The 27,641-nt window shown below is 44.6% G+C and overlaps 2 protein-coding genes across 2 annotated transcripts in view; one reads left to right on the top strand and one right to left on the bottom strand.

Moving 5' to 3' along the window:
• Positions 1-1,093: 1,093 nt before the first annotated feature.
• The window catches only part of LOC119055011 (cytosolic 10-formyltetrahydrofolate dehydrogenase), a gene marked incomplete at its 5' end in the record, with an annotated part of 42,231 nt that continues 15,683 nt past the window's right edge, over positions 1,094-27,641 (bottom strand). The window contains 8 exons of the mRNA XM_053663517.1: positions 1,094-1,405; positions 3,563-3,762; positions 4,969-5,074; positions 19,247-19,412; positions 20,642-20,740; positions 22,133-22,232; positions 24,699-24,792; positions 26,626-26,713. Coding sequence (XP_053519492.1) covers positions 1,350-1,405; positions 3,563-3,762; positions 4,969-5,074; positions 19,247-19,412; positions 20,642-20,740; positions 22,133-22,232; positions 24,699-24,792; positions 26,626-26,713 — 909 coding nt within the window. The remainder of the gene's footprint in view (positions 1,406-3,562; positions 3,763-4,968; positions 5,075-19,246; positions 19,413-20,641; positions 20,741-22,132; positions 22,233-24,698; positions 24,793-26,625; positions 26,714-27,641) is intronic.
• On the top strand, positions 14,211-17,926 carry LOC119055022 (regulator of microtubule dynamics protein 2-like). Its single transcript, XM_037153101.2, has 2 exons — positions 14,211-14,218; positions 17,061-17,926. The coding sequence occupies exons 1-2, from the start codon at positions 14,211-14,213 to the stop codon at positions 17,659-17,661; spliced, it is 609 nt and encodes a 202-aa protein (XP_037008996.2). The 3' UTR covers positions 17,662-17,926.

The following is a 27,641-nucleotide window of genomic DNA, read 5'->3' as shown; positions in this document are numbered from 1 at the left end:
TGTGGAACTGAGCCTTAATATGTAAGATCTGATGCTATCTCCAGGTAGATGGTGTCAGAATTTGAGTAAATCATAGAACACTCAGTTGGTGTTATAGCAAATTGCTTGGTGTGAGAAAAACTCTTACTCATTTGGTGACCAGAAATGTCAGAAGTGAAGTATTCTACGTAAAAGTGAAGAAGTCATACAGGCGAGAAGTACAGAGAAAGGAAAGGAAAAGATAGGGAATTTTATTATATTTTCTTTATAGCTGCAGGAAAACTCCTGAAGGAGGAGAAGTAGGAGGCTGGTCATGCACATCTAAACCAGAGGTCTCAAATAGAACTATTGTGGGTGCCCTGGCTAAAACCAAGGTCTATGTGTGCATCCAGGGAAAGGAGAAAAGGTTTTCTTGGCTTGATTTTGGGTTTGGATAGGCCTGTGCTCAAAGTGTTGCTGGCTCTTCTGCTGTGAAGGACTGTTCTCAGGGAAGCCAGGGCTGACCCTTCTGAATGTTTCACACTGGGGGAAGCATGAAAGGACTGGCTGAGGCCAGTTGCGTAAGCCTGAATCCCCCTGTTAATGCCCTGGCTCTAGAGATGTTTGAGGCAAAACAATGTGGGCCCAGGAAAAGGCAGATGTGGCATTTGTCTGTTAAGGCAGGTCCATAACCCCCTTGAGCATTGCCCTAGTATGAAATGCCAATCTAGGGCAATGGCCCCATGGTGATCCCAGGGCTGCCTCCCACTGCAGTGTCCTCTGGTCAGGGGTCAGCTGAGGCCTTTTTTTTTGCCCTAGGGAGGCTCCAACAACAGACCACATTTGCTGATGGAGCTGGGTTGCATCACAGTCAGCTTCTTCAGACCTTCCTGCTTCGTCCCCTTGCTGTCTGTCAGTGGAGCAGGGTGGGAGGGAGATTACCCCTGCAAACCTCTTAACTCTGTTTTAGCACCCACTTTCTGAGGCTGGAGCTGACACACATTCATTTCTCACTTCTGTATCTCTCTTCCCAGGGCAAGTAGCTCTCCAGGGCCTCAAAACCTAGCTTTTGTGTCAGGACTTGCAGGGCCACCCAGGGCACACCCAGACAGGCAGGAAAGATGTGGGGTGCTGATTACTGCTGGTCAAAAACTTTATTCACCATGAGGCCATGTTCTCACCAAGCCAAATGTCACTCTGATTGGAGTTGGGGGGGCTAGGGTCCTGGGCAGAGATAGGAACAGGGATTGGAGGCAGGAGGCTACTACTGGCCACTTTAGGTGGAGGAACTGCGTACCCAGGCAGGGGCAAGAAGGACAATAAGGTTGCCAGGGGAGGCAGGTCAGGTTGTGGAATGTGAGATGGAGGCTTTCTTTTCACGAGACCTTTCTTCAGTACTCAAAAGTAACTGTCTTGATTCTCAGGTATTCATTCATGGCCGCCTCTCCTGCAAGACAGCACATGCCATTGGAATTATCATCACAGCAGCTTCTGCACTCGTTATTACCTTATGGAACCCTGCAGCAAGCGAGTGAGGTCAACTCTGACTCAGCTCCAGTCACAGGTGAGAAACCAACACCCAGGGGGTCACAGTGAGATAGGGGGCCAAGATTCCAACAGGCATTGGAATATAAAACCAATCTGTTGGAACCACTGTTCCAGAGATTTTCCCAGTTCCAACCACCTCTACTTAAGAGAGGGCAGGCTTATCAGGTCCAGAACAGCTAAGAAGCTCTCTGGTGCCTTCCAATTACCCAGATGTTCCAGCTTCTCCCACTGCTTCCTGCCAGCTAATTCCAGATCAAATTGTGACTGGGGAAAAGGGGTGCCTCAAGGGTCCCTGGGATCCTTGGAACTTCCTTGTGCTATGTGTCTGGTATGTTTCAGCCCCATAACCAGCATGAGGGGCTTGTGGCTGCCTAGCAACTCCCCTACCTACCAATGCTTGCCCAAGGAACCATGCTTCCCTGATGCTACTGCCCACCCTATTCTCACCACCAGCTGAAGCCCATTGAGGTCTCTGGCCCATCCCAGGTGGGATATTTGTAAGGCCTGGGCATAGTAGGAGGAGGGTCTGGGGGAACTCAGGAGGCAGACCCATAAGTGACAGAGATTATCTTGGGTACCCGCAGCCTCTCTGGATGATAGTTCTCTTGGATTTCCATGGAAGACACCAGGAAGGTAGCCCAGGGGAGGCCAGGACATAGGAGGCAGAAGTGTCCAGCATACATGTGTACATGGCATGTATTATGCACGTGCACCCTACTTCTGCATGTAGTGTTTGTAGAGTTAGGTTTGGGGGGGTATTGGTTTTTTTTTTCCCAGTGGCAGATCTAATTTTTATTTCTTTTTTTAATTTGCTTATCTCTTTTTTGTCTTTATTTTATTATTATTTTTAAATTAATTTTATTTAGTTATTTTTCAAGTACAGTTTTTTGTCTGTTTCTCCCATCCCAGCCTCTCCCGTCTCTTGCTCCCCACCTCCCTCCCATTTCCACCCCCCTTAGTTCTCGTCCCTGTGTCCTTCCTATTTGTTCCTCCAAATCCCTCTTGGGGGGGCGGTATTGTTGTGCTGCTTTCACAAGAGCCCTTGGAGCTTTCCTCAGAGATTCAAACATAGAGGGAAGGAGAAATAAAACAGTGACTGCCTTTTGATTTCACCCTCAGCCTGAACCTCCCTGAGAACCCGGATCTGGGCAGGGGAGGCCTGAAGGGATGGGGGTTCTAAGACACAGTGTGCTGCTCTCTCGTATCTTTTACTCCCTGCCAAGCTTGGCATCAGAACTGATTCCCAACTGGAGCTATTCCCCAGCTGCTGGTTTCTGGAGTGGCAGGCTGGGGGGAGTAGGACTCACCCTAAGTCACACAGCAACCCAGGGAAAGAGGAGTGAGTATTGGAGCAGAACTTCACTTTCCCGGGAGACAGGTCAGGCCAGGCTTCCATTTAGCTTGCCACCTAGGTGGCCTTGTCTCTATACTAGAGACTCACACTGCCCCAGTGGGAACACTTGGACCCATGACTTTCCTTCTCCCTGAAACCTTTTTTTGCCCTAGGGAGGCTCCAACAACAGACCACATTTGCTGATGGAGCTGGGTTGCATCACAGTCTGAGCATCAGATGAAGCCTGAGGCCTGACTGTGGCCCCTGGGCTCCTCAATCTGGCCTCTGTCTACCTCTTGGGTCTGCTCTCTTCCTGTCGTACCCAGCCCACACCCATACTAGCCTTTCTCTGTAGCTCTAAGACCAAAGCTGGTTCCCTCAGGACCTGCCATCCCCTCTCCCAGGAACACACATCCTCTGGTCTTTATGGCTGGCTCCTCTCACCACTGAAATCTCAGGGCAGGTGTTATGTCTTTAGAAAAGCCTTCCATGGTCCCTGGCTGAAGTCACCCTTCCAGTATCACTGCCCAGATTACTTTGTCTTTTCTGCTTTCTAGCACTCCTCACTTTCTAGAAGGATCTTGTTGGCTGCCTTACTTACAACTTGCCTTTCCTCAGTAGGAAGTGAACACCAACAACTATCTTTTCATTGTTAATACTCCCGGCCCCTGGGACAGAGCCTAGTACCAAGTGGCCTCTAATAGTACTTTAGGATTAGGTTACCCAGGTCTTTGCCAAATCCAGATTGCTTGAATCCTCCGAAGGGAGCGGCCACATCAGTCTTGTTGTATGTGTTGATAAACACGGTGCCTGCCTCCAGCTTCTCACTGACGTATAGGGCCTTGCTGATGTCCCTGGTGAAAACACCAGAGGCCAGGCCAAATTCTGTGGCATTGGCTCGGGACAGCACAGTGTCCACGTCACTGCAGGGAAAATCCAGGAAGAATTTGGTGAGGGAGTGTTGGGGAATATGGGATTCACAGAGACCTGCATCCTTTCCCCCAAAGGGGAGCCCACCCCTCTCCAACCTCCCCACCACTCAGGACCTTCTGAGTAAAAATGTGCCAGGCCTATAGCAAGACTGGAGGAGACAGGGCACCAGAGAAGAAAAGACAAAGTTAAAGACAGGAGGAAGACACACAGTAGGCGAAAAGAACCCTTCAGGTCATCAAAGATGAGCCCCTCACTTTACAGACAGTGGGACTGAAGCCTAAAGGAGGTAGGTGGGGTCCCCATCACACATGGAAATGCACATGTATTAGGTATTCCCCAGGGAGCCATGTTGAGGTGTCCCTTAAAGACTTAGCACAATATTTAGTTGATAGATGGCAGAAAAGCATCTTATTCTAATACAATCAGAATGTGATGATAATTGATCATTTTTGGACAGTTTGAAGTATAGTGTATTAGGAAAAGGTACCATTTTATAACATATTCAAAGGCTCTGTTCTGGAAAATAATAATAAAAGAAGTTATGGTAATTCAAATATGGTCACAGAGTCCAATCCCTCTCCCTTTAAACCCAGGCTGGCCTTATTGACTTGCTGGGCCAATAGTGCATGGTAAAAAATAGGTTCTGGGATTTCTGAGGTTGATCAATAGATCTTGAGGGGCCTTGAAGCTTCCCACCCCCGACTCGTGTGGGAATCAGGTATAGAACAGAGGCCTTGAGGCTGCCATTGGAGAAGGAAAACCTGCAGGGAGGCCCAGAGTCCATTTAAGGAAAACCACTCCAGGCATCGTTGCTGAGGCCTGGACATGGCACAGAGCAGAGGTGGTCAGCCCTATTGAATCCTAACCAAACTACAGATTCATAAATGAAATAAATAGCTGTTGCTATTCCAAGTCACTGAGTTTTGGGGTGGTTTATTACACAGAAGTAATTAGAACACAGACCAACACACCATGAGAGACATTCAAAGGCTCAGAGAATGTTCACATTGGGACCCAAAACCCTACCAGTCCCCTGGGCTCTCCTCACTTTAGTGGTTGACAAGGACTCAGCAGGCAGCCAGGCTGTACCCACAGCCTCCAACCTGTCTGGATTCTCCTCCTGCCCCCACATGTGAAGAATTCCATAATGCATGGCAAAAAATCGGGCTCTTAAGAGACATAAGCAGGTTCCCTACCCACTGGCAAACCGAGAGATGATCATGACAGGTCCAAAGGACTCTTCTTTGGCTATGAACATGTGGTCCTCCACATCTATGAAAACAGTTGGCTCGAAAAAGAAACCTGTGGGGAAAACAGAGGCCCATAACATGGGGGAAGGCCCTTTTCTAGTAGTCTAGCCTTTCCCCATCCAGGCTCGGTCCCACTAGCCACTGCATGCACATTCCACTCCAGTAATGCTATTTGTGATCTGTATGGTGAATGCCATATTCTGTGGGTGGCTTTCCTGCCCCAGACATGTGAGTTTATGTGAGCTTCACAACTCTTTCAACTAAATGCTGCTGAAGAAAACTAGGCTTAGAGTTCGTCTATGATAGAGCTAACATTTGGATCCAAGTCTGTCCAAGGTCAAAACCAAAGCTCAAGACTATGACAAAGACTTGGGTTTTTCTAGTGACATTTAATTTGAAAATATATCTGATGCTTTGGCTAGTGCAGCCTCCCATGTGGTTCTCCATTAGTTCCTGTGAAATGGCCAGGGTTGGGAAGAGGTTTTGGACACTGGTCCTCATGGACAGGACCTCCCAGGGCTGACCATCCTTCTTCTTCCTGGCACCACAATGTGGGTGCTTACTTCCCAGATGCAGGGTTAGTGCACTTGGCCAAGATACAGCCTTCTGCTCTTCTGTCAACATGGATCCACTATCTACTCAGGTCCCAAAAATTCTACGTCCTCATCTTGCCCTTCAGGTTAGGTGGTGGTGGTGGTGGTGGTGGTGGTGAAGGTTCCTGACTGTTCATGGTGGCTGGGTGCTGCACCCCCAAACTGCTCTTTCAACAGTGCCTTCATGTCTCTCTCTCATATCAACCCCTGAGCCCTGGCCCCATGGAATTCTCAGTAGAGTTGGGGTGGGAAAGAGTTAGGTAAACAGTGGCAGTACGGTGATCATAAAAATCTGTTGAGGTATAGGGTGCCTGAGAATGTTTGTCACAGAGTGATGGCCTGGGCCTGGCTGTCATCTAAGCTGGATAATGAGTTTACCAGGTGGGGAAAATGGGAAGGTGTTCACTAAGCAGAGGAGTGGAAAATGCATAGAGAACAAGAAGCTGCAAGATATGTTTAGAGGGAGAGGTAAGCATGGCCAGAACATGGGTCAAAGGCAAACAATTAGACACATATCATGAAAACAGGTGGGCATTTGAGAAATTTGAGTTTGCAACTGCATGAGAATGGGTCACTGTGGGAGTGTTTCAATATTGGTGGATGCATGACCTGACTTGTGGCAGCTGCATAAGTAATTGTTAGCAGGGTTTAAGAGATCCTGCAAGAAGTCACAGTGATGATGTGGCAAGAGATGCAGAGACTAACTCTGATGGTGGCAAGGATACAAGAAAGTCAAGAGAGATGTCTAGATGTAAGGTTATTTAATTACATAGGGGTTTGAGGGTTTCACAGCCTACACCCTGTCCTGAACCTCATTCCACATCCATTATACCCAGAGTACAGAGTTCGGAAGGAAGAAGATGGCAGTGAGGTAGGAGAAAGCAGATTCCTCTTCCCCTTACACACAGGAGAAAAACCTAGCTAATCTACGTAGGAACAGAGCAAGCAGCCAACAGTACCCCAGCATATATGAAAATAGGAGAACAAAAATTGTAGCGGACATTGAAAAACCAGATGAGTAGGTGGAAGCTGTAAACACCAGGATGCCTTCTGGAAGAGGAAACCCAACAACAAAAAAACACCAACAGATAACATAAGAAGGTGAAGGAGGGGGTGGAAGCCACACTAACCTCAATCCGGGACGTATCTGGAAATACAACTAAATAGTGGAGAAACTACCAAGAACAAACAACTGAACAAGAGAAAGAGAGAATCCTCAAAACCTTGTATACATGGAAGAACAAGCTTCAACACAACCTGCTCTCACCAGCACACACACACAAAAATACAAGAGGTAGTGGAGAGAGTGACCCTCAGTCAACCAGCTGGTGGGAAGGACCTACCAGAGAAAGACCCAACAACAATCAAAACTGAAAGACAAACGCAGAGCCAACTTAAATGTTAGCCCAAGACCAATGAGCTCAGTAGATCAAGGAGACTGCATCACTGAATCTCACAGGTCTTCTACCACAGAAGTTCATACTATAAGCGCAGGAAGCCAGAACAGATCAATTTAAGAAGCTGAGGCTAACAAGAACAGTCTCATAAACAATGGGAAGACAAAGAAACAATCAAGAATGCTAAATGAAATAGAGATAACTCAACTATCAGATATTGAGTTCAAAGCAATGATTATCAGGAAGCTCAATGAGCTAACAGACAATTACCAGAAACTACAGGGAAACTATAATGAACTCACTGCAAACTATATCAACATGAAAAAAAGAAATAGAAACTATCAACAAGGGCCAAGAGGAAATGAAGAATATAATTTCTGAACTGAAGAACACAGCAGAAGGAATCAAAAACAGGATCAATGAAGCAGAAGATCGCATCAGTGAGCTGGAAGACAAAGTAGAAAAAAAAACATGGAGAAAGAGCAAGAAAAGGAAAAGAGGCTCAGAAAGAGGTGTGAAGGGAAATGCAGAACAACATGAAATGTAACAATATCCATATAATAGGGATACCAGGATGAGGAGAAGAAGAGCCAGGGATAGAAAAGCTATTGGAAAAAGTAATGAGAGAAAAAGTCACACAAATCCAGGAAACACAGAGCATCCCAATCAAGAGGAACCCAAAGAGGCCCTCTTTAAATTACAACATCATTAAAATGGCAAAATTCCAAGACAAAGAGAGAATCCTAAAAGCAGCAAGGGAGAAATGGGAAATAACATACAAGGGAGCCCCGATAATGCTAGCAGCTGAATACTCAATGGAAATGCTCCAAGCCAGAAGAGAATGGCAAGAAATATTCCAAGTAATGAGAATCAGAGGCCTGCAACCAAGGCTACTTTATTCAGCAAGTCTCTCAATCAAGACAGAAGGCCAAATAAGGAGCTTCCCAGACAAAAGAAGTCTAAAAGAATACACCTCCACCAAACTAGCTCTGCAAAAGATGCTGAATGGACTGCTATAAGGAAAGATTGGAAAAGAGAAAGAGAGAGAGAGAGAGAGAGAGAGAGAGAGAGAGAGAGAGAGAGAGAGAGAGAGAGAGAAACACAGGGATGAAAATGGCAATGAGTAAGTACCTATCAATAATAACCTTAAATGTAAATTGATTAAATGCTCCAATCAAAAGACACAGAATAGCTGAATGGATAAGAAAGCATGACCTACACATATGCTGCCCACAAGAGACCCACCTCAGGACAAAAGACCATCACAGACTGAAAGTGAAGGGCTGGAAACTAATTTTCCAAGCAAACAGACAGAAAAAAAAGGCTGGGGTAGCAATTTTCATATCAGACAAAATGGACTTCAAAAAGGGGGCCATAAAGAGAGACCCAGAAGGTCACTTCTTAATACTCAAGGGAAGAATCCACAAAGAAGACATAAACATTATAAACATGTATATACCCGAAACAGGAGCACCCAAATACATAAAGAAAATCTTAGAGGACTTCAAGAAATATTGACAGCAACACAATTATAGTAGGGATAATAATATATAATATAGTATAAATATTTTATACTATAGTAATATAGTATAATTATTTTAATACCCCACTGTCAAAAATAGACAGATCTTCTGAACAAAACATCAACAAAGATAAGGTGGCACTGAAAACTGCCCTATATGAAATGGACTTAACTGATAAATAGAGAGAGACCTTCATCCCAAAAAAGCTAAATACACATTCTTTTCAAATGCACATGGAACATTTTTAAACACAGACCACATGACAGGACACAAAAAAATCCTGAACAAATTCAAGAAAATTGAAATCATACCAAGCATTTTCTCTGACCATAAGGGACTGAAACTAGAAACCAACCCCCAGGAAAAAAACCCAAAACATTCAAAATCATGGAGATTGAATAGCATGCTATTAAACAATGAATGGGTCAAGAATGAAATTAGGAAAGAAATCAAGAACTTCCTGGAAACAAACAAAAATGAACTCACAACAACCCAAAACTTATGAGACACAGCAAAGGCAGTCCTGAGAGGGAAGTTCAAAGTGATACAGGCCCACCTAAATAAAATTGACACATTTCAAACAAACAACCTAACCTTATGCCTACAAGAACTCGAGCAACAACAACAAAGATAGCCCAAAGCAAGCATAAGGAAGGAAATAACCAAGATCAGAGCAGAATTAAATGACATAGAGACTAAAAGCACAGTTCTAAGGATCAATAATCCAGGAGCTGGTTCTTTGAAAAGTTAAACAAAATTAAGAAGCCTTTAAGCAGGATTATCAAGAAAAAAAGAGAGAGGACCCAAATAAACACAAACAGAAATGTAAGAGGAGAAATTACAACTGATACCAAAGAAATACAAAGGATTGTAAGAAATTAGTATGAAGAACTGTATGCCAAGAAATTTGAAAACCTAGGTGAAATGGACAAATTTCTAGAAAAATATAATCTTCCAAAACTCAATGAAGAAGAAGCAGAAAGCCTGAACAGACCAATAACAGCAGATGAAATTGAAGCAGTAATCAAAAAGCTCCCAACCCACAAAAGCCCTGAACGAGATGGTTTCACAGAATTCCACAAAGCATTTAAGAAAGAGCTAACCCCTATCCTTCACATATTATTCCAAAAAATCCAAAATGATGGAAAACTCCCCAACTCTTTTATAAAGCCAGCATCATCCTAATCCCAAAACCAGATAAAGACACAACAAAGAAAGAAAACTTCAGGCCAATATCATTTATGAACATAGACACTAAAATCCTCAACAAAATATTCTCAAACCGCATCCAACAATACATTAAAAAGATCACACACCATGAGCAAGTGGGATTCATCTCAGGGGTGCAAGGATGGTACAATATTCACAAATCAGTAAATATAATATGTTACATAAACAAAAGCAAAGACAAAAACCACATGATCATATCAATAGATGTGGAAAAAGCATTTGATAAGGTACAGCACCCATTTATGATAAAAACACTCAGCAAAGTGGGAGTAGAGGGAGCATTCCTCAATATAATAAAGGCCATATATGAGAGACCTACAGCCAACATCATACTCAATAGGCAAAACTACAATCTTTTCCAGTAAGATCAGGAACAAGACAAGGATGTCCACTTTCACCACTTCTGCTCAATATAGTATTGGAAGTTTTATCCACAGTGATTAGACAAAAAAAAAAAAAGAAATAAAAGGCATCCAAATCAAAAAGGTGGAAACAAAACTGTCACTGTTTGCAGATTATATGATACTGTACATAGAAAATCCTATAAACTTGGATTTTCTATGTACAGTGGGTACATCCAAAAAACTGCTCAACCTAACAAATGCATTTGGCAAAACAGTGGGATACAAAATGAATACCCAGAAATAAAAGGCATTTTTGTATACCGACAATAAAACATAAGAAGCAGAAATTTTTTTAAAAATCCCATTTGAGGGACTTCCGCCAAGATGGAGAAGTAGGTGGAGGGTCCACCTCGCCTCTGTGCACAACCAAATCTAAGAACAACTATTTTTAACAGCAGTCACAACCAAGCCACACGGAAAATCGACAATACGGAGTCCAAAGGACAACTAGATACTCGGCTGGACCGGTACGAGGAGCGAGGCCAGAAGCAGAGCAGGTTAGCAAGAAAAAATCCCCGGGGCGGTGCACGGGGCGCACAGGCAACCGAGGGCTGATCGCCAGTGAGCTGGCTGCCGGAGCGCACAGGGAATAGGCGCGGTGGGTCGCTCAGTCGCGCGCATTTACGTGCGGAGAAACCAGTGAGAAGGGAAACCCCCGCGGTGCAGCAGGCTCGCAAAATTAGGATCGGATAAGCAAACCCGAGGCATTTGAGTGACTGGATGCGCTGGGCTAGCGGAGAGGAACGCCATCGCTCCCTCTCTGACCTCGCCCCCACACACAGCGTCACAAACCAGCGACCTGTGTCGCCCCGTCCTGGTAAACAACTAAGGCTTCGCTCCGCTCACTAAACAGCACGAATAATCCAAAAATGGCTCTAGAACAACTCAGAGCCCCAGAACCAATAGACCTAAGTGATGAAGAAATAGCCAGTCTTTCAGATGCACAGTTCAAAACACTGGTTATAAAGATCCTTACAGAACTGGTAGATTTTAGTCACAAATTAGAGAAACATATGGAAGCTAAATTAATTGAAATGAATGCTGATACAAAAGATACCAATAGTGATGGAAAGAAAATTGGGACTCAAATCAAGGGAGAGGACCAGACAGAAGAAAAAAGATGATCAAGCAGAAAGGAATGAAGAAATAAGAATTCAGAAAAATGAGGAGAGGCTTGGGAACCTCCAAGACATCTTTAAACGTTCCAACATCCGAATTATAGGGGTACCAGAAGGGGGAAAGGCACAACCACCAGTTGAAAAATTATTTGAACAAATAATAAAGGAGAATTTCCCCAAGATGGCAAAGGAAATAGACTTCCGAGAGATCCAGGAAGCTCGGAGAGTCCCAAAGAAGTTGGACCCGGGAAGGAACACACCAAGGCACATCATAATTACATTAGCCAAGATTAAAATGAAGGAGAGAATCCTAGAAGCAGCAAGAGCTAAGGGGACAGTCACCTACAAAGGAGTTCCCATCAGACTGTCAGCTGATTTCTCAAAAGAGACCTTACAGGCAAGAAGGGGCTGGAAAGAGGTATTCCAAGTCATGAAAACCAAAGATCTACAACCAAGATTGCTCTACCCAGCAAAACTTTCATTTAGAATGGAAGGACAGATAAAGTGCTTCTCAGATAAGGTCAAATTCAAGGAGTTCATCATCACCAAGCCCTTACTATATGAAATGTTAAAGGGACTTACCTAAGAAAAAGAAGATAAAAAAGATGAACAGTGAAAGGACAGCAAACTCACAGTTATTAAGAACCACACCTAAAACAAAAGCAAACTAAGAGGATAGCTAGATCAGGAGCAGAACCATAGAAATGAAGATCACAGGGAGGGTTAGCAACAGGGGAGTGGGAGGAGGAGAAGGGGGGAGAAGGTACAGAAAATAAGTAGTATAGACAGTAGATAGAAAATAGATAGGGGGGAGGGTAAGAATAGTAGGGGAAATACAGAATCTAAAGAATTTGAGACACATGTTCATGAACTAAAGGGGGAAATGGTGGGGGAGGGGTATGCAGGGTGGAGGGGAAGGGAGGGGGGAATAGAGCAAATGTAATGGCATAATCAATAAAAAATAAAAAATAAAAATAAAAAAAAATAAAAAAAAATAAAAATCCCATTTGATATAGCAACAGGAAAAATAAAATACCTAGGAATACACCTAACCAAGAAGGTAATAGTCCTGTATTCAGAAAACTATACAACACTGAAAAAAGAAATCAAGGAAGACACAAACAAATGGAAACATATACTGTGTCCATGGATTGGAAGAGTTTACACCATCAAAATGTCGATATTACCTAAAGCAATTTACAGATTCAATGCAATACCTATTAAAGTACCAATGGCATATTTCACAGACATAGAACAAACACTTCAAAAATTTATATGGAACCATAAATGATCACAAATAGCTGCCACACTTTTGAGAAAGAAGAGCAGTAGGTGGGATCACAATACCTGATATCAAGCTGTATTACAAGGCCACTTTAATCAAAACAGCCTGGTACTGGCATAAAAACAGGCACTTGGACCAATGGAACAGAATAGAGAGCCCAGAAATAAACCCTAGTCTCTATGGTCAATTCATATTCAACATGGAAGCAGCAACATAAAATGGAGTAAAAATAGCCTCTTCAACAAATGGAGTTGGGAGAACTGGAAAGATGCGTGCAAAAAAAAAAAAAAGAAACACAAGCACCAACTTACACCATACACCAAAATAAATTCAAGGTCGATAAAAGACTTAAATATAAGCCATGACACCATTAAAGTCCTAGAGAACATAGGCAGGAAAATCTCAGATATTTCACACAGCAACATTTTTACTGATATATCCCATAGAGCAAGAAACATAAAGGAATGAATAAACAAATGGCAGGGGCATCTCACCAAAATAAAAAGCTTCGTGGCTAAAAAAAAAAAAAACTATTAAAATAAAAAAAGAACCAACTGTATGGGAAAACACATTTGTCAATGGTACCTTGGACAAGGGTTTAATCTCCAAAATATAAAAAGAACTTACATGACTCCACTCTAAGATAAGCAACCCAATTAAAAAATGGGCAAAGAACTTGAACAGACAATTCTCCATGGAGGACATACAGAGCATCCAGAGACACATGAAAAGATGCTCAGTATTGCTAGCTTTCAGAGAAATGCAAATTAAAACCACAATGAGATAACACTCCAGACCAGTCAGAATGGGCATCATAAACAAAGCAACAAACAAGTGTTGGAGAGGTTGTGGAGAAAAGGGGACCCTGGTACACTATTGGTGGGATTGCACACTGGTACAACCACTATGGAAAACAGTATGGAATTTTCTCAGAAAACTGAAAATGGACCTGTCCTTTTGACCCAGCATTTGCACTGCTGGGATTATATCCTAAGAACCCTGAAACACCAATCCAAAATAACCTATGCACCCCAATGTTAACAGCAGCACAATTTACAATAGCCAAGAGTTGGAAGCAACCTAGGTGCCCATTAGTAAATGAATGGATTAAAAATCTATGGTACATTTACACAATGGAATGGTATGCAGCAGAAAGAAAGAAGCTCCTTCCCTTTGGGACAGCATGGAGGGAACTGGAAAGCATTATGTGGAGTGAAATAAGCCAGGTGGTGAAAGACAAATACTGTATGATCTCATCTTTATCAGCAACCTAAACAACAAAACAAACAAACAAGCAAAATGTAACCAAAGACACTGAAATAGAGAATAGGCTGACAGTGACCAGAGGGGAGGGAATTGCAGGGGAAAAGTGGAAGGGTTTATAGGAAGAAGTATAAAGGACACATGAACAAAAAAAACTAGGGAAAGGAGGTGGAAATGGGAAGGAGGTGGGGAGGGCTGAGGAGGTGGGCTGGGATGGAAGTATAAGACAGAAAACTGTAGTTGAACAACAATTAAAACAAACAAACAAACAAATAAATAAATAAGAAAAAAGATTATTTGATTAAATGACTTAAAAGTAAGGGGTCAAGAAAAGAGAGGAGTCAAGCATTTATTCTTTCTCAGGTTCTCGTCAAGATGGTGGTGTATGCAGAAATGGTTCACCTCTCCTCACAACCACATCAAAATTACAACTGAAATATAGAACTACCATCACACAGAACCATGAGAAATAGAGTGAAATGGTAGTCTGACAACTATGGAATTAAAGGAACTGCGTCCATCCAAATTGGTAAGAGGGATGCAGATGCTGAAGGGGCTGGTCTCTCACCCACATGTGGTGGATAAAAATTTGGAAACAAGGAGTCCCAGCTTTACACTGGGCCCCCCAGCCCGGAATTCCAGTGCCAGAAAAATAATTCCCCACAACTCCTGACTGCAAAAATTAGTAGGGATTAAGTTGGTGGAAGAAACAGCTGGAATGCCAAGCAGTTCCTCTTAAAGAACCCACACGTGGACTCACCTACTCACACTCACTCCCTCAGACTTCCAGTGCCAGGGTAGCAGCTTGAAGAGCATAAGTGACATACTGGGAGAGGCTGAAGTGCTTTTCACCAAGGCAAGCAGAGGTCTTTTCTGAGCTTTCCCCAGACAGAGCCATTGAACTTGAAGGCTGGTGCCATATTTGAGACTCCATCAACCTGGCTAACACTGTTTGACCCACCTTGGAGACCCCCAGAGACTCCATTCCACCCAACTTATGGGCCCACCCAAGCTGCTGGTCTTGGCTCATGCTTCACAACTTCCTAAATCCTATCAAACAAGCAACAGCTGGCCTCATTGAGCTCCAGACTGGCCATTAGCAGCAGCTAGATTAATTTCCCAGCTTGGTTTCACCTGAGAATCTCCGAGCCCAGCACAAATAGCAGCCCTCTCAGGTTGCTTTATAGCTCAGGAAAGGCAGCCCTGAGTAAAACACAGGTGGGGGAACCTACCTGGTCTGCACCACCTGGGACACCCCAGGGCCAGCGCACCCAGTGGACAATTACGGACCACTCTGCAGCACCACCACCCTGCCCCTGCACAGCTAATCCTCCATTTAAGGCGGAGGTTGGTGGTAAGAGGGTAACAGCTAACCCTTGTAGCTGACTGGCCTGGGTGAAAGTCTCCCATTGATCTGCCAACTGAAACCAAGGCTCAACTACAAGAGGAAGGTGTACACAGCTCACATGAAGAGTGTACCTTGAATTCCCAGCTTAGATGATAGGGGAGGCTGTGCCACTGGGTCCTACAGACTAGTTACTACACTAGGGCATACTACCAACATATGGAGTCAAAATAGCTCTAGCTAATACATAGAAACACAGGAAGGCTGCCAAAAGGAGATGAAGATATAATGGCCCAAATGAAAGAACAGATCAAAACTCCTGAAAAAGCACTAAATGAAATGGAGATAAGCAATCTATCAGAGGCAGAGTTCAAAACTGTGGTTATAAGTATGTTCAAGGAACTTAGTGAGGACCTCAGCAGCATAAGAAACATCCAGTCAGAAATGAAGGACACACTGATTGAAATAAAGAAAAATTTATAGGGAAACAACAGTAGAGTGGATGAAGCCAAGAATCAAATAAATGATTTGGAACATAAGGATGAAAAAAACAACCAATCAGAACAAGATGAAAAAGATGCAAAACAATGAGGGCAGTATAAGTAGCCTCTGGGACAACTTCAAGCATTCCAACATTTGCATGAATGGGGTGCCCAAGAAGAGAAAGAGCAAGAAATCGGAACTCTATTTGAAAAAATAATGAAAGAAAATTTCCCTAATTTGGTGAAGGAAATAGACATGCAAGTCCAGAAAGCACAGAGTCCCAATCAGGTTGGACCCAAAGAGTACCACACCAAGACACATTGTAATTAAAATATCAAGACTTAAAGATAATGAGAGAATCTTACAAGCAACAAGAGAAAAGGAGACAGTTACCTACAAAGGAGTTCCCATAAGACTGTCAGCTGATTTCTCAAAAGAAACTTTGCAGGCAAGAGGGGGCTGGCAAGAAGTATTCAAAGTGATGAAAAGCAAGGATCTACAACCAAGATTACTCTATCCAGAAGCTGAAATGCTTCCCAAACAAAGCAAAGCTAAAGAAATTCATCACCACCAAGCCATTATTACACAAAATATTGAAGAGACTTATTTAAGAAAATGAAGCCCTGGCTGGTGTAGCTCAGTGGATTGAGTGTGGGCCTATGAACCAAAGCATTGAGGTTCGATTCTCAGTCAGGGAACATGCCTGGGTTGCAAGTTAGTTCCCAGCAGGGAATGCATGAGAGGCAACCATACATTGATATTTCTCTCCCTCTCTCCTTCTCTTCTACCTCTAAAGATAAATAAATAAAATCTTTTTAAAAAAGAAGAAAATTAAACCTACAGACATTAAAATGACAATGAACTCACAACTATTAACAACTGATCTAAAAAACTAAAACAAAAAAAACTAAGAAAACAACTAGAACAGGAACAGAATCATAGGTCTGGGGATCATTTGAAGGTTATCAGCTGGGAGGGGAAAGAGGGAGCAAGCGGGAGAAAGGAGGAAATGGTGCAGGGATCAAAAAGCATAATTGGTAGGAACAAAATAGACAGGGGTGTTAAGAGTAGCACAGGAAGTGGAGAAGCCAAAAAACTTATATACATCACCCATGGGTATGAACTAAGCAGGGGGGGTGTGGATTGCTAGCGGGAAGGGGGGTACCAGGTAGAGAGGAGGAAAGGAAAAACTATTGGGACAACTGTAACCACATAATCAATAAAATACACTTTTTAGACTTCCGCCAAGATGGAGGCATAGGTGGATGTGCCGTGCCTTCTCACACAACCAAGTTTAGAGACAATTAAATATTAGCAACAGAAAACACAGCCAGAACACGGAAAATTGAACTTTTCGGAAGTCCATTAACAACAAATTCTTCAGTCTGACCGTTTAGAGATGAAATAGAATTTATTTGGCAGTTTGCTCGTGCTTATGGAGACATGTATGAGCTCTCTACAAATATACAAGAAAAGAAACATTACGCTAATATTGGAAAGACATTAGGTGAAAAAGCTATAACTAGAGCACCCATGAATGGACACTGTCATCTGTGGTACGCGATTTTGTGTGGCTATGTATCTGAGTTCGAGGGTTTACAAAACAAAATCAACTGTGGACATCGCTTCAAGGAACATCTAGATAAAGCAATCCAATTATTACCTGAAGAACCCTTTTTGTATTACCTCAAGGGAAGATACTGTTACACTGTCTCCAAACTGAGCTGGATTGAGAAAAAAATGGCTGCTACTCTATTTGGAGAAATACCGTCCTCAACTGTACAAGAAGCTTTACAAAATTTCCAAAAGGTCGAAGATCTGTACCCTGGTTTTTCTAAGTGCAATTACCTGTTCCTTGCCAAGTGTTCTGTGGATCTTAAGAAAAGAGAGGATGCCATGAAGTTCTGTAACCTGGTGATGCTGCTTCCCTGTGTCACCAGAGAGGATAAAGATGCAGAGGATGAGGTGAAAAAAATAAGCACTACCTTGAAGAGGTAAATTAAAGAACATACTCGTCAACAAATCAGATGTGGCTACTAAATTTTAAACTCATTAAAGCTGTGATTTTTATTATCCTTTTCTCGCTATATTGGGTAATGTGCTCAGTTTTGAAGGTAAAACCCCATTTCTGCAGAGTGCATTCACTTAGCACACCACAAAACTAATCATGCTCTTTGGAGGAGTCTTTTTCCTGTAATGTCAGTGCAAAATGTTCTTTAAACGTGTATGCTTTATATTTTTCCTATTGATAAACTACCATACTCTTCAGAATATTTCTTTAAATAAAATACTTAAATCAATCCAAAAAAATAAAATAAAATACACTTTTTAAAACAGGGAGGGGATAATGGGGGGAGGGGGAAGGGTTTTCAGGAACTATAAAGGACACATGGACAAAACCAAGGCAGGGTGGTGGAAGCAAGAGAGGAAGTTGGGTTTGGCTGGGGTGAGGGAGAGTGGTGGTAGCTAAATGCAAACAACTATCATTAAACAACAATAAAATAATTTAAAAACAAAAACAACTAGATCCAGGCAATATTTCTTATAACTTTTCAAAGCTACATGATGATTTTAAAATCATATTTATAGAAACAATTTACTGGCTTTAAAATTAATTTTGGTATTATATGGTATTTACTTAAAAGTAACTTTTGTTTTCAACAATAATTAAAACATATCAAAAGAAAAAAAACGAATTCATTCTTTCCATCTCTCCTTCATTCCATCAAATTAACTCAGCCTTGGCGTAGGCTCAGTGATAACACACGGGACCTAGTAGAGGAGACACATGGCTCCTGTCCAATTGCAGCAGGCAGTCTAATGGGGAAGCAGCTCAAATAGTCTGTATCTGTGGCTCCAGCTCCTCTGGCTCTGCTGACTTGATCAAATGGAAGATTCTACAGATGCAGCTGTATGTGTTTAGGGTCAGGTTGGGTCTGGAAACACTACAATGATGTGAGGATGTATTTGGTACCCTTCAAGTTTGAAGGGCCTGGGAAACATGCAAGTGGAGGTGTTCAGGTGTTCAGGAGTTCTGAGTGAGGAGGAGCCTGAAGACAGATATTTGGGAAGGTCTGAGCAATTGCAGAGACTGAGATCTTCTAGGGAAAGTATCTAACATGAGAAGTGCTTCAAATTCAGGACAGACCTGGGGATATATCTACATTTAAGGGAGGGTGGAGAGAAAGCGTCCAGCAAAGAGCAACTGCCAGGAAGTAGTGGCCAAATATAGGAAAACCATGAAATGCAGGGCCATGGAACCCTGTGGGAGGAAAGAATATCTAGGATGTAGTGATGTAAGTTGCAAGTCAGAGTCCACTACAATACAGATTAAACTAGCACTGACTACGCTTCCAAGTCTGGTGCCTTTACCTTGCCAGTTCCATACTTGGTCTAAATAGCCAGGTGTCTAAATAGCCAATGCCACCCCATCCAAGATCCTGGATGGGGCCTGAGACTAGGGAACCTGACTGTGTATGTATGTGGCCTTCAGATACCTGTAGTTAGTGCTGGGCAGAAAACCACAAGCCATGCTACCTGTTGCTTCAGTTTGCCCAAGTGGGCCAGGAGTGTTCTGACTGACCTGGCCGAGGGACTTGTTTTCCACCACAGACCAGTGTGGCTCCTTCCTTAATACCACGCTGGCAATACTCTATTAGCTTCTGTAGGTGGGCTTGGTTATTCTGTGGCCCATGGTTGGTGTCCCGGTCAAGAGGATTGCCAATCTTCATCTTCTGCACCTCTTCTACCTGCAGAAAGTCCTTCTAATCAGGTTTCATTCAGGTTCTGAAGTTTCTGATTTTGCTCATCACCTGACTCCCCTCCATGTTTGTATTTTCAGTGACAAACCTGGCCCCTTAAGAAAGTCCAAACACTGGTTTCTTGCACTTGGGGCATTCCATATTCTTGTTCCCAACCTGCCTTCCAGGCTGAAACTCAAATGTACGCTATGTGCAAGGAAACCCAAGCCTAGTATCAGAATGATTGGGAAACATAGTTGTGCAGGGATATAGGTGAATGTAAAATAAAGGCAGGAGTGCTTATGAGGGGGGCCAGCATAGGGTGTGTCTCTACACTGGTCCTGCACCCAGTTTTGCAAACTAAGAAACTGAAGGAAGGCTTCTCCCAGGACTCCAGGATATGGGATGGGGAAACACCAGTCCTGCTATAATTCCCTGGTGACAAGGTGGGACAGACACTGAGTGAAATGTACTATGGGAGGGGTCTTGGCTAAGTTGAGCCAGCCAGAGTTCCCCCAAACCTACTATGCATGAATGGATCAAGATGGACCAGACCCAATCACACCTACCCACATCCTTTCCCACAGTCTGTTCCAACAGAATTGGTGGGGAAAAAGTGATCTTATTTTCTGTATCTGTTGTAAGAATGTAGGAAATGCTGTTGGTACCCCATCCCATTTCCTTAACCAGTGGGCACCCACTCCACAGTGGCTGTGAAAGATAGCTGCTGTCAAGTCCCAGGAGCTGACTGAAACTGCCCTCCCCCAGCAGGTGGACAAGCTACAGTCAACACTGTTGACAGGAGATAAAATCCTGGCCCTTCAACTCCAGGGGTACAGCTGAGTGATATCATTTGTGCTCTCAAGCATCCAGGTCAGGCCAAGGCTGGATGTCACCTGAGACCATGTCCTCAGTGTATGTTTTCTACTGGACCCTGGTCTTCCAGGCTTCCTACTGAGTGCTCGCCTCTGATAAGCCACATGAATTCCTGGCTCAGGCTGTACTGCTAGGGAGGCAACCTAAGATAAACCCTTTTTGGTTATATCGATTTTAGCTACTAGGTTTCCATTTCTTGCTAAAATACTAAAATACAGAGACTTGATACAGTTTGCTGTGAAGTTTCCCTGTCCCAAGGTGAACTGTGACCTTGGGCCATGGCTGAGCAACTCCACCTGGCCCATGCCCCCTTTAGCCCAGATGACTGTATACCAGTACCAAGGCCCTGTGGCAGATCTTACCACCTTCTGCACAAACTGGTCATGTATTGAGTCCTCTACGAAGAGCCGGCCCGCTGCAATGCAGTTCTCGCCTTTGTTGAAGAAGACGGAGCTCATCCCCTTTGGCAAATGGACAAGAATGCTGAATTACAGCTGCTCTCTTGCAGGGCAGGCAGCTCCCCACTCCCACTAGGCTCCAGTACCCCTTCATAAAGAAAAGAAGAGGAATGTACATGTCCTGACCTACTAAGGTGGCCAGGCCTAGCCAGTGCTTGGAATATACATGCATTTCTTAGTCAAACTGAGAGGAGAGGCAAAAGGTTACTTGCCCCTGAGAAACAAGGCCTGTGTCCACATTGAAGATAATGAAAGAGAAGAGGAAGTGAAGTGGGATGAGCATGGAGAACCCCAGGAGTTCCCTGGGGTGACTCAAGGAATCAGAGCCCACACACTTAGAGTTGAGCCTAGAGAATCTGTTAGCACAAAACAAGCAAAAGAGGGTGGGCAAAGACAGGCAGCCAGCCCATCTTAGGACAGGGTTGCAAGCCAGAATTGAGGGAACTCCTGGCAGGAGTCCAGAATAAATGTACATACAGGACCAAGGGAGACTGCTTCTAGACCCAGGAGTCCCATGTGAGGGACCAGGGAAGGAGAGACAAGGCTGGATGCTTGGCTTTCCTGCAAGTTGGATTGTACTGCCCTGCAGCCTGGGCCTCCAGCCCAGTAGTGTCATTTCAGCACCAGAACCAAGATCCTTAGGCTGATGGACTGGCCTCCTTCAGTTTCCCCATCTAGTGAAGTTGGACTCCCTTTCATATCTGTGTTGGGTGGCCACATCATCTTCCAAGGCACAGTGGGACTTAGGTGGGGTGGAAGCATAGCTGGGCACCTGGCTGAACATTGTTATGTTGTTCATAACAATGTTCAGCCAGGGACTGAGACATAACAATGACAATGACAATACTAATGTAAAAAGAACTGATACACAGCACATGCTACATGTGGCTACCATTCTAAGTCCTTCAGACATACTAGCTTGTTTAATCCTTGTAACCGTAGGAGGTAGGTGCACTATTCTCCCCATCATACAGGTTAAACCATGGAGGCCCAGAAAGGTTAAGTAACATGCCTAAGACTTCCCAGTGGGTCAGTGGTATAGGGCAAGTGTGGAAACAGCCATAACCAAAGGATGAGGGTGGGGATTGCTGCCAGCAGAATTTTGCCCAAGTGCTGAGGGTTCTGCTTTGCTTTCCTAGGATAGAAAAGGTTGCCGTGATGATTTTAGCATGTGTCCCAATCCATGAAGCTGATTCCAGTTATGCTTATAGTTATGACACTTCCTGGAAAATTTATTTTCAAGGGCATATGTCATTTGTTGTCCCCAAGTCCCTTCCTGCCACAGTCTATGCTTGTAGTGACACTACAGTCCAGGTTAAATGTGTGAGTCTGAATATAGGATCAGAGAAAGCTTCCCCCCTCCACCTCTCACCCTGCATGCAGTTCAGCCCTCACCATCTGCACAGCCTTGCTGAGGTCACAGTCAGCGAAGATGATAAGGGGTGACTTCCCACCTAGCTCCAGGGACACTTTCTTCACGTTACTCAGGGCACAGCTGAAAGAAACAGTGTTCGTGGAGTTGGATCCTTGGCAGATGGGTACACAAGGGTTCCAGGTAGAGGGAGCCAGGGGCAGCTCCAAACATGCTTTACTTGAAAAAGCAAGCAGAGGGTTGGAAGGAACCCCATGTGAGGCCAGGTCCAGTACCTTCTCCTTACCCTACACAGGAAAACTACTCCCTCACACCTGCCCTTGCTCACTGGTTTTCCACTGTGCTTCTTCCACCTCCTGTTGGACCATGCTCACCTCAGGGCCTTGCTCTCACTGCCTCTCCTTTCAGTCACTCCTTCTTGAGGTGTCCCTAAAGGTCATTCCTTACCTCCTCCAGGCCAATATTCCAAGTGTCTTGTTAGTGTGCATGCCCTGACACCCCCTATAAAATCTAAACTTCTATGTACCATAGTACATCTGTCTGACCCCCATTCACCAGCACTTAAGCCCCACTGAAGTAAACAGGCATTTGTCTGGTCATGTCACTGTTGTTCAATAAATGTTGAACTAATAAATCAAACAGAACTATTCCCCAGTTGGCACAGCTGCAGTACTGTAGAGACTTTACACCTCGGATTTCAGTGATGGGTGCAAGCAGAATAGCTGGGAATTCTGTGCACATGGCACTTGTGGACATAAAATGGATTTATTGACATTGTCTTCAAAGGGACCTTCAGCAGACTGGGCAAGTGAAGCATAAGGCATGACACAGGGAAGGGGGCACTTCATTTAGAGCTGTTATAGAAGAACTCCCTTATTTCAGGAACCATTCACGAGGGCTGGAGAGGATTCTGGGAAGAAACCAGCAACAGAGCCACGGGATGTTGCCCCTCCAAATCCTTCTTGGAGTTCTTCGAGTGGACATTTCCAGAGTCCTACCTCAGCACTTTTCACAAACATGTTCAGATATAACTATCACTTATACACCACAAAACAGAGTGGCCAGCTTTTAAATCAGAAGAGGTAAATATGCTGCTATGACTGTTTGCAGTTAACTCCCCTGTTTTGTCTTCCATCTGTCTGTCCATCTGTCACTCCCTTGTTCTCTTTAATCACCATCTATTCAACACTGAGGCTTGCTCCACTACACTCAAAATGAATCAGAGCAGCCCCAACTGGTGTACTCACAGGCTGTGACATCAGCCTCTACTGACCCGAAAACATGATCCACCAGCTACACTGGCCATGGCTCCTGACCCAAAAGTGGATGTTACATAAGCCCATTGGCCCATTGTGATTGGCGCAAGCATGGTGCTCATTAGAGAATGGGGACACAGACCAGTCTAGCTCACAGAAGGCATGTGCAAGGCTGAGGCACATGAACCCCATCTTGTGGGGCACAGAGAGGCCTGTGAATTTGTGGGGACAGGGGCTGCAGGACTGTTCTAGGGAGAGAGAGCATTGCTCTGCATTAGGAGCTATAACAAGGAGACATTGTTTTAATACAAGAGAAGCTTTCCTCCCCGTAGACTGTCATGATGCAGTTGGACTCCCCACATAGGTGATTCTTGGTGCAGAGACAGAAGTGAGTGGTCATGTGTCCTTAGAGATCCTAAAAGTCAGTGGGCTCAGAAGAACCCTCAAGTACTGTCTATGTATACCCATCAAAGTGCAGATACCGCAAACCCACCCCAAAAATTCAGCTTCCGTGAAGTGGGGTCTAGATATCTGGTGATTGTCTTGGGGCAGCCAGGGTTATGAGCTGCTGCCCTGGGATCTGGCCCTGGGTACCACTCCAAGCTCATCCGCTGCATAGTCCAAAATCACTGAGCCTATAAAACACCTTCATTGAACTAGTGGGGAAACCAAGGCCTGGAAGGGTCAGAGGTTGGCCAAGTCATATCATGAATTAGTGACAGGGCCCAACATACAACCCGGCCAATTTGAGGACAACGTCCAAGGAATAAGGGAGTTGATGCTGTCCTAGGATCAGTGCCATCTACTACAAAAGGATGGAAGCCTCAAATACTAGCCACTTACATAGTGGCATTTTTATTTTCAGTAGCCACATTAAAAAAAAAAAACTAAAGTGAAACTGGTGAAATTAATCACAGTATACTTAATTTAATCAAAATAATAAAAGTCATTTCAACTTGTAATTGATGTTAAATTATTAATCAGGTACTTTACTTTGTGCGCCAAGTTTTGAAAACCTGGTGTTTTTTACAGTCCCCAGCACATTTCAATTCAGAGTAGCTGAATATTCCAGGTGCTCAGCAGTCACACGCAGCTCTTGCACCTCACTGACCCAAGTGAGCTCCCCAGAGCGACCACCACTGGCCATACCAAGCATTGTCATGCACTTGGGATCAGAACCTGCCTTAACCTGGCCTCTGGGAACAGCTGTGCACACGGAGGCTTGAGGAGCAGGATGCAGCTCACACACAGAACTATCCAAGCCCAGAGGCTGTGACCAGAGACACGGCTTCCATGGCAGTGGTGGCCTCACCCCCACACCCCAACCACCTACCTTTTCATGATATGCTTTCCCACCTCTGTGGAGCCTGTGAACCCAATCTTCCGCACATCGGGATGGTCTGAGAGTCTCTGGCCAACCAATGAGCCTGTGGATGGGCAAAGGGTGGGGGTGGTGAGAGAGTCAGGGAGGCATCTGAGGTGCCAGAGTGGGGAGGGATGAACCCCGTTACCCCTCACATGTCCACCTGAGACCAGAGTTCTGGGCTGTGCCCTGTGTGTTTAATGCCATCAGTTCCTGGGGCTCATTGGGTCTTGCTCCCTGTTAAGGGCATAATTGTATTCCCTCAAAATCCATATTTATAGATGTAGATGTGAACAACACCAACTCCATATCTGTGTCCTAGATTTCATTTCATTTTTCTAAGATTTCATTTATTTATCTTTAGAGGGGAAGAAAAGGAGAGAGGGAGAGAAATATCAATGTGTGGTTGCCTTTCATGTGTCCCCTGCTGGGAACTGGCCTGCAACCCAGGCATGTGCCCTGACTGGGAATCGAACTGCGTTCCTCTGGTTCACAGGCCTGTGCTCAATCCACTGAACTACACCAGCCAGGGCGATTTCATTTCATTTTTAAGTTTCATATTGTGACCTTTGACCAACCTCACTCTCCCTAGGAAGCCTATCAAAGCTTTCTAGATGATGATTATCTGTTTTCCTTAGAATGTACCCATAAATATTTTTGTTAGTAGCAGTCATAATGGCATGACAACCACAATAGATATCAAAGTGGTAATAATAGTACCAATTAAAACAATCATCCATCACAAGACCATTGGAGGTGGTCTTGTCCCTTTGTGTTGTCAGTCTTTAGCACCTCAGTCATACTATTAAACAATTACAGTAACGGGTCTATTAGAGGAGAATAGTCTGTACAGAGTTGCTGGGTCATCTCTTCCACTCTGATCTATCTTCCCATTAAGTAAATTCTGTTATATTCTATGGAGTGGCCCACTTCACCTTTCTTGCTATGGTGGCCATTATACCTTTGCCCCACCATCAGATGCATATGTTGAAGCCCTGAGCCCTAGTCACATGTGACTGTATTTAGAGACCAGGTTTTTAAAGAGGTAATTAAGGTCAAAAAGGTAATTAACCAAGGGTTATTATCCCTAGTCCAATCTGACTGGTGTCCTTATAAGAAGAGCAGGTTGGACAGACACACACACACACACACACACACACACACACACACACACGAAAGGTCCTGTGAAGACACAGGGAGAAGATGGCCATCCGAAAACCAAGAGAGAAGCCTCAGAAGGAACCAACCCTGCTCATGCTTTGATCTTGGACTTAGAGCCTCCAGAACTGTCAGAAATAAAGTGTGTTGTTTAAGCCCCCAGTCTGCGGTACCTTGTTACAACAGCCCAAACAAACTTATACCATCTACATGTGGCTTTCTATCTATTAAGGTAGACACCAAGGGTGCAGGCACCGAGACATCCAGCTCTCCCATGGTCTCCAGCAGAGACCCAAGGATTGCCTGGTCTGGCTGTGGGGGCAGTGATGCCCAGGCGTCACAGACTCCAATAGGCCTTCCTTGGGGATGCAGGCTGGCCAGGAAGGTCCCAGGCCTGGAGAGACTGGCTGTGGGGGGCCCTGGTATGCAGAACCCAGGCATTTGCTGCCCTGTCTATTTGCCCCATCTATTGGGAATGCTTGGAACCTGACTTGCCCCTTACCCTGTGACCTTCTCACTTCACCCCAAGCTCTGCCTACACCCTGCCCCAAAATGTGGTGAATTCCTATTCACCCTCAGATTTCCCTTTCAAATGAGGCTTCAGAGTGACCTCTCCCTATCCCACTGGCTCTGCACTGGGTTGCTCTGCCTGCCAGGGCACATCATGTAGCAGTACTTGTTCTGACTAAGTACATCTCCAGCTCCTGGAGCCCTGGCTCCCCCCACTTATAGCCCTTACCAGATCCTGGGAGGATGTTGACCACACCCTTGGGAATGCCCGCCTTCAAGGTCAGCTCTGCAAACTTCAAGGCTGTGAGTGGGGTCACCTAAGGAGGCAGGAAAAAAGACTGGGTCAGGAGGTATTGGGAAGAGGGGCTCTGTCATTCTCAGCAGCCTAGGTAGCAATCAGGCACGGGCAGCTGTGGCAGGAAGACCCATGGTGGAAGACATGTTCATGCCTCACCATAGTGGGTATCAGCAACCCAGCCAGCTTGTCAGGGGACAGGGCCTGCTAACCTTAGGTACCTTTCTACCACCTTCTCCTGGTAGGGTTCCAGCCCCTCTGCCAGGCCTGGGCCCCTCCCTGCATGTGTCACTGTTTACACTGATCCTTCATGGGGTACAGAGTCTGAGGACTGTGCAGTAGGGCATCACTCGCAGAAGGTTGCAGGGCATACCCTCTCCCTGCCCCCTCAGAAAAACTAGCCTCCTTCTCTCACTGTGGTGCTGCCTTAGCAGCCCACCTGCTGGGCCCTGGCAGCACCTCAGCCCAGGGAGGGCGTGGTGTTTCAGGGTCCAGCTGAGATTCTGATGACCACTCCACTGCTGGAGATAGTGCCCTGCCTTTGACTAGCCAGAACTGATCCTCCTCTGCAGAAGAAGGGAATAAATTTCTGGTTGAGGTAACTGTCCTAGTCAAGGTAAGGTTGTGCTCCACCCACCACCAGGCCTCAGGCTGAGGGGCCAAATCTCTGGGGTGCTGGCCCTGGGAGGAGGGTCTTTGTGTTTCCAAGGACAATGGGCTAATGCGGGTCTTCCAGGGACAACAGCTCCCCACATGAAAAGGGGGAAGGTTAAGGGTCATCTCAGGGGTTGTTTTGATGTTTAAATAAGCAAATGTATGTAAATTACTATTCTTGTGTTATATATGTTAAAATGTTCAAGGAGTGCCTAACTCTAGGCACTATACTACTATATATGCTAGCTATCATTATTATTTGGCAGAGGTGCAAATTGCCCCAAAGAAGCTGGGGC

The sequence above is a fragment of the Artibeus jamaicensis genome, unplaced genomic scaffold (genome assembly GCF_021234435.1).
Source record: "Artibeus jamaicensis isolate MK-2021 breed Jamaican fruit bat unplaced genomic scaffold, CSHL_Jam_final contig_3192, whole genome shotgun sequence".
Taxonomy (NCBI): domain Eukaryota; kingdom Metazoa; phylum Chordata; class Mammalia; order Chiroptera; family Phyllostomidae; genus Artibeus; species Artibeus jamaicensis.
Note: the sequence above shows the minus strand (reverse complement) of the source record. Positions and strands in the feature narration are given on the sequence as shown.